Raw genomic sequence first — 7144 nt, forward strand, 5'->3', positions numbered from 1 at the left:
TTACAGATCAGATATGACCCCACCTCTTTATCATTACAGTATATCAGATATAACCCCACCTCTTTATCATTACAGTATGATCAAGATATAACCCCACCTCTTTTTATCATCTACAGATCAGATATAACCCCACCTCTTTATCATACAGATCAGATATAACCCCACCTCTTTATCATTACAGTATAACAGATATAACCCCACCTCTTTATCATTACAGATCAAATATAACCCACTCCTTCTCATACAGTATATCAGATATAACCACCCTCTTTATCAATTACAGTATAACAGATATAACCCCACCTCTTTATCATTACAGTATAACGAGATATAACCCCACCTCTCTATCATTACAGATCAGATATAACCCCACCTCTTTATCATGACAGTATCAGATATAACCCCACCTCTCTATCAATACAGTAATCAGATTATAACCCCACCTCTCTATCTTACAGTATAACAGATATCACCACCTCTTTATCATTACAGATCAGATATAACACCGTCTTTATCAATACAGATCAGATAACCACCCTTATCATTGACAATATACAGATATAACCCCACCCTTTATCAATTACAGATCAGATATAACCCACCTCTCTATCATTCAACAGATCAGATTATAACCCACCTCTTTATCATTACAATCAGATATAACCCCACCTCTTTATCATTACAGTATATCATATATAACCCCACCTCTTTATCAATACAGATCAGATATAACCCCACTCTTTATCAATTACAGATCAGATATAACCCACCCTCTTTATCAATACAGATAAGATATAACCCCACCTCTTATCATTACAGATCAGATATAACCCCACCTCTTTATCATTAACAGTATATCAGATATACCCCACTCTTTATCACTACAGATCAGATATAACCCACCTTTTATCATTACAGATCAGATATAACCCCACCTCTTTATCATTACAGATCAGATATAACCCCACCTCTTTATCATTACAGTATATCAGATATAACCCCACCTCTTTATCAATACAGAATCAGATATACCCCACCTCTGTTCTTCATAAGACGATATAACCACTCTTTATCATACAGATCAGATATAACCCCACCTCTTTATCATTACAGATCAGATATAACCCCACCTCTTTATCATTACAGAATCAGATATAACCCCACCTCTTTATCATTACAGATCAGATATAACCCCACCTCTTTATATATTACAGATCAGATATAACCCCACCTCTTTATCATTACAGATCAGATATAACCCACCCTTTATCATTAAGATCAGATATAACCCCACCTCTTTATCATTACAGTATATCAGATATAACCCCACCTCTTTATCATTACAGATCAGATATAACCCCACCTCTTTATCTTAACAGATCAGATATACCCACCTCTTTAATCATTACAGATCAGATATAACCCCACCTCTTTATCATTACAGTATATCAGATATAACCCACTCTTTATCATTACAGATCCGATTAACCCACCTTTATCATTACAGATCAGATATACCCCACCTCTTTAATACAGATCAATATAACCCCACCTCTTTATCATTACAGTATATCAGATATAACCCCACCTCTTATCAATACAGATCAGATATAACCCACCTCTTTATCATTACAGTATACAGATATAACCCCACCTCTTTATCATACAGATCAGATATAACCCCACCTCTTTATCATTACAGTATAATCAGATATAACCCACCTCTTTATCAATACAGATCAGATATAACCCCACCTCTTTATCATTACAGATCAGATATAACCCCACCTCTTTATCAATACAGATCAGATATAACCCCACCTCTTTATCATTACAGATCAGATATACCCCACCTCTTTATCATTACGTATATCAGATATAACCCCACCTCTTTATCATTTAACAGTATATCAGATATAACCCCACCTCTTTATCAATACAGATCAGATATAACCCCACCTCTTTATCATTACAGATCAGATATCCACCTCTTTATCATTACAGATACAGATAGTAACCCCCCTCTTTATCATTACAGATCAGATATAACCCCACCTCTTTATCATTTACAGATCAGATAATAACCCCACCTCTTTATCATTACAGAATCAGATATGAACCCCACCTCTCTATCACTTTTGCCAACTTTGCTGCCCAGGTCGTATCTCTCCTCATCTATCACATCAATCTTCTGGTGCATCTTCTTACACAGGTCCTGTTCAGAGACAATCACAGCGACTCATACACGAGACGAGAGCCAATGTGTTACATTTCAAACATTGTTGTTAAAAGGATATTAATAATGTAAAATGCATCCAATTGTACTGTTAAATTGTGAAAGGAAACGATAAAACTTCAACTGCATTAACACAGACAGCCCAAATCTGATATTTGTTCTACTAATTGGTCTATTGACCAATCACATCAGGTCTTTTCATACCAAATATTTTTCAGAGCTGATTGGTCAACAGAACAATCAGTGAAAAGAATGATCATATTGTGCTGCCTGTTCAACGCAGCTGTGTGATACCTGGAGTTCTGCAATGGATCCTGTGAGCTGCAGGGGAGCGATATTTTCACTCATGTACTGCTTCCTGTCCTCTAAAGACTGGGCTTCCTCTTCCGCTATCAGTTCCTGGGCGATCTGGAGCATCAGGCTCTGAGGGACAGCAACAACACAGCAACCGSTMTTTTTTAACSTACTTGACAGATGCTTTATCTGAAGCATTTTACATTTACATGACATTTATATTTCAATTGGAGTGTTGATMTAGTTACGGTAGAAGGTTTGAATCCTAAGCAACCTGCCTACACATCGCTGGAAGTACAATACCAACATAGTAGGTCAAAGCTGTGGGCTGGAAAACCTTGGTAGAGCATGGGTGGAATAGGCATTGTGGTGCTCATGTGAATCACTGTTTTTCAGCTTCAGACCAATGCCTATTCTCACTTAAAATGTAGTTGTTTTTAATATAGTCATGTCTTACTAAGGGATAGGCCTCAAAGCAGTGATTGTCTTATATAATTTTGATTTGTTAATATAACATTTGTTATCAAAAAGTGGTTTGATTGTTTGTATAAATCGTACAAATCACAAGTGGTATTTTTGTCATGATGTTTAAGAGGGAAGAGATCTCTAAGCTGTTTATATAAGATCTCTGTTGAGTCACTAACTGGATAGAATCTTAGAGAGGTCATGAAGAAGTCATGGYAGTTGCCGTTGGTTACCTTCAGATGATGCTTGCGGCTCGATGACATCTTTTTCCTGTCAGAAAGAGTGTGTACAATTAATGTAATTCTCTTGTTGTTCAGGAACAGGTATGACCATTTTGTTCCATTTTGTAAAAGAAAGACAATTCTGGATATATGCTAAATATTCTGTAAACTTTTTCCTAATGTTGAAATCCACTTTTACTCACTCAGACATGATGGCTGTTRGGTCTTTTCACCTTTCTGAGGAAGAAGTAAAAACACTTTAGTTAAATTATATTCTGCTGGTTTTAAACAATGACTTCCATCCAACGAAAAACGACACAAAGTTGTACGGCAGCCATGACACACATACGCCAGTTCCAAGGAAGATCCCCTATCATGTTCCTTATTGCTTTACTTAACAACCAAATCATCAAATGATCATAATCCATCTTTTTCCTCCAAATGCCAGAGCGGTGGATCGGATTACCATGGCTGCGTTTACACATGCAGCCCAATTCTGATCTTTTACCCACTAATTGATCTTTTGACCAATCAGATCAATTCTTTTAGCCAATCAGATCAACTCTTTTGCCAATAATTAGGGAAAAGCTCAGAATTGGTCTGCCTGTGTAAAGGCTGTTGTCTAATCCCCTCTCTCCATGATGGTATGTTTAAAGCACTACACCAGTCCATAGTTGTGTGTGCATACTGCCACCTGGTGAGAAGATTGTGAAAGGTCAACAAATCCAAGAATTTGCCCTTGCATCCCAAATGACACTCTATTCCCTATATTGTGCACTACTTTTGACCAGAGTCCAATGGCACCCTATTCCCTATATTGTGCACTACTTTTGACCAGAGTCCAATGGCACCCTATTCCCTATATTGTGCACTACTTTTGACCAGAGTCCAATGGCACTCTATTCCCTATATAGTGCACTACTTTTGACCAGGGCCCGTGCACTATATAGGGAATAGGCTGCCATTTGGGATGCAGACCCGGAGCCTTCTAGAAGAGTCTTCAGTCAGGTTTCAGATCTCAATTACACAATAAGAGCGAGTACTAAAAACAGCCTCCATAAAATCTATCAACAGCCAACTATTAAAGACATGACATGACCGCTTGTGGTGAATCTACTGGGTCACTAGAATACATTAGATTCAGTTCTAGGTGACCAATCAACCCAACAAGCAAAACAGCTTTTACAAATGCCTTTTGCTGTTCTCCACAACATGAGAACCTGGTTCAAAGTGTGTTTCCACCATGTAGTAACATGACTCAACTGAGCACAACATGATGATCAGAGGCAATACAGCATGTAGCCATGCTTCCCTTGGTCAGGGAGCATTTTTCCCTTGGTCAGGGATCATACTAGGAACTCTTTCTATTAGTAGGTTACTAAGGTAGGCATGCCTGTCTTGGTATCATACACATACAATAAGTCTATTTATTTATTTAACCTTTATTTAACTAGGCAAGTCAGTTAAGAACAAATTCTTATTTACAATGACGGCCTACCCCGGTCAAACCCGGACAACGCTGGGCCAATTGTGTGCCGCCCTATGGGACGGTTCTGACTTAGAATATGTGGACAACTATAAATACCTAGSTGTCTGGTTAGACTGTAAACTCTCCTTCCAGACTCACATTAAGCATCTCCAATCAAAGGTAAATCTAGAATCGGCTTCCTATTTTGCAACAAAGCCTCCTTCACTCATGCTGCCAAACATACCCTGGTAAAACTGACCATCCTACCGATCCTTGACTTTGGCGATGTCATTTACAAATTAGCCTCCAGCACTCTACTCAGCAAATTGGATGCAGTCTATCACAGTGCCCTCCGTTTTGTCACTGCGACCTGTATGCTCTCGTTGGCTGTTCCTCTCTACATATTCGTCGCCAAACCCGCTGGATCCAGGTCATCTATAAGTCTTTGCTAGGTATAGCTCCGCCTTATCTCAGCTCACTGGTCACCATAGCAGCACCCACCCGTAGCACACGCTCCAGCAGGTATACTTCACTGATCATCCACAAAGCCCACACCTCCTTTGGCCGCCTTTCCTTCCAGTTCTCTGCTGCCAATGACTGGAACGAATTGCAAAAATCACTGAAGTTGGAGACTTATATRTCCCTCACTAACTTTAAGCATCAACTGTCAGAGCAGCTTACCYATCGCTGCAGCTGTACACAGCCCATCTGTAAATAGCCCATCCAACCAACTACCTACCTCATCCCCATATTNCACAGCCCATCTGTAAATAGCCCATCCAACCAACTACCTACCTCATCCCCATATTTATTTTTGTTTTTTTGCTCTTTTGCACACCAGTATTTATARTTGCACATCCTCATCTGCACACATATCACTCCAGTGTAAATTGCTCAATTGTAATTACTTTGCCACTATTGGCCTATTTATTGCCTTACCTCCTAACTTCATTTGCACACAATGTATACAGATTTTGCTATTGTGTTATTGACAGTACGTTTGTTTATCCCATGTGTAACTCTGGGATTGTTGTTTTTGTCGCACTGCTTTGCTTTATCTTGGCCAGGTTGCAGTTGTAAATGAGAATTTGTTCTCAACTGGCCTACCTGGTTAAATAAAGGTGAAATATATATTTTTAAACTCCCAATCACGGCCGGTTGTGATACAGCCTGGAATTGTCTATGCCTCCCAGAGGGACCACTATGTTACAAAGTCTTCATCATCATCATCAACAACAAGTATAACATAAAGCAAAAGGTTGGACATAAAGTACACAATGTGTTACGTCACTAAATAAAGTATTTTCAAATCAAATTGAACATCTATGTTTTCTATTATTTTTCTGTCGACTGAAATACAGTGGAAAACACATGAAAACACTGAAAGAGACATAGGGAATGAAACTAGCTGCTAAGTTTAGCTACCCGTCTCCTGATTGACAGATCTGATACTGTGTGAGGTATCAGCGGTTCTCACCACGACTTGGCTGTTACAGACACATGAAAACACTGAAAGAGACATAGGGAATGAAACTAGCTGCTAAGTTTAGCTACACGTCTCCTGATTGACAGATCTGATACTGTGTGAGGTATCAGCGGTTCTGTTACAGACAGAAACAAACAACCTTCAGCCAGGACACGTTCTGAAGTGCCTAAGATTGTTCCTAAAGGTCTTCAACTTCAAACAGGAAATTAATATTCCTATTCACTGTAATACTTGGAGTATTACTGAGTATTACTGAGTATTACCGACTATTACTGACTATTACTGACTATTACTGACTATTACTGACTATTACTAACTATTACTGACTATTACTGACTATTACTAACTATTACTGACTATTACTGACTATTACTGACTATTACTGACTATTACTGACTATTACTGACTATTACTGACTATTACTAACTATTACTGACTATTACTGACTATTACTGACTATTACTGACTATTACTGACTATTACTGAGTATTACTCTACAGACCCGACAGGCTGTCACGTTGTCACTGTTTTGTGATCATAAGAATAAAATAGAAAATACATGGCATTTAAATAGATCACTAAACAATAGATATGATTTTTTTTTAAACGTATAGTGAAACACCAGCGATATGAAGCCAGAACCACCGAAAAGCCTACATATGTTAACTGAACCACAATCTATTTTCTAATCAAACATATCAACATAGACAACATGTCTTACCGGCCCCATATTTAAAAAACACACCCTGGGGTAACTTTATAGGCTTGAGTGTCGGTGCTAAGTTGTTGATGAGGTCTTTGGCCCCAGTTGGTGGACGGGCCCAGAGACAGGTGGAATAGAAGCATCCTCAGATTATAAAGTAATCATGTCTGCAGGATATCTGGTGTCACCTCAGTGAGATAAACCAACCTAAAGGAAAACTATCCCATGAATCTAGTCTGATTCAGGGATAGGCTGCCTGTATCATCTGTCA

General features: G+C 38.6%; 1 protein-coding gene across 1 annotated transcript; it reads right to left on the reverse strand.

The window, feature by feature from the left end:
- Positions 1–2104: 2104 nt before the first annotated feature.
- LOC112079287 (troponin I, fast skeletal muscle) lies at positions 2105–3826 on the reverse strand (the record flags this gene model as incomplete). Its single annotated transcript, XM_024145277.2, has 5 exons — positions 3562–3826; positions 3420–3453; positions 3229–3265; positions 2531–2659; positions 2105–2215 (listed from the first exon to the last, which is right to left on the reverse strand). Coding segments are annotated over exons 2-5 (285 nt in total), but the record flags the coding sequence as incomplete, so codon positions are not given.
- Positions 3827–7144: the final 3318 nt, after the last annotated feature.

This window comes from Salvelinus sp. IW2-2015, unplaced genomic scaffold (assembly GCF_002910315.2).
Source record: "Salvelinus sp. IW2-2015 unplaced genomic scaffold, ASM291031v2 Un_scaffold7523, whole genome shotgun sequence".
NCBI classification, from domain to species: Eukaryota; Metazoa; Chordata; class Actinopteri; order Salmoniformes; family Salmonidae; genus Salvelinus; species Salvelinus sp. IW2-2015.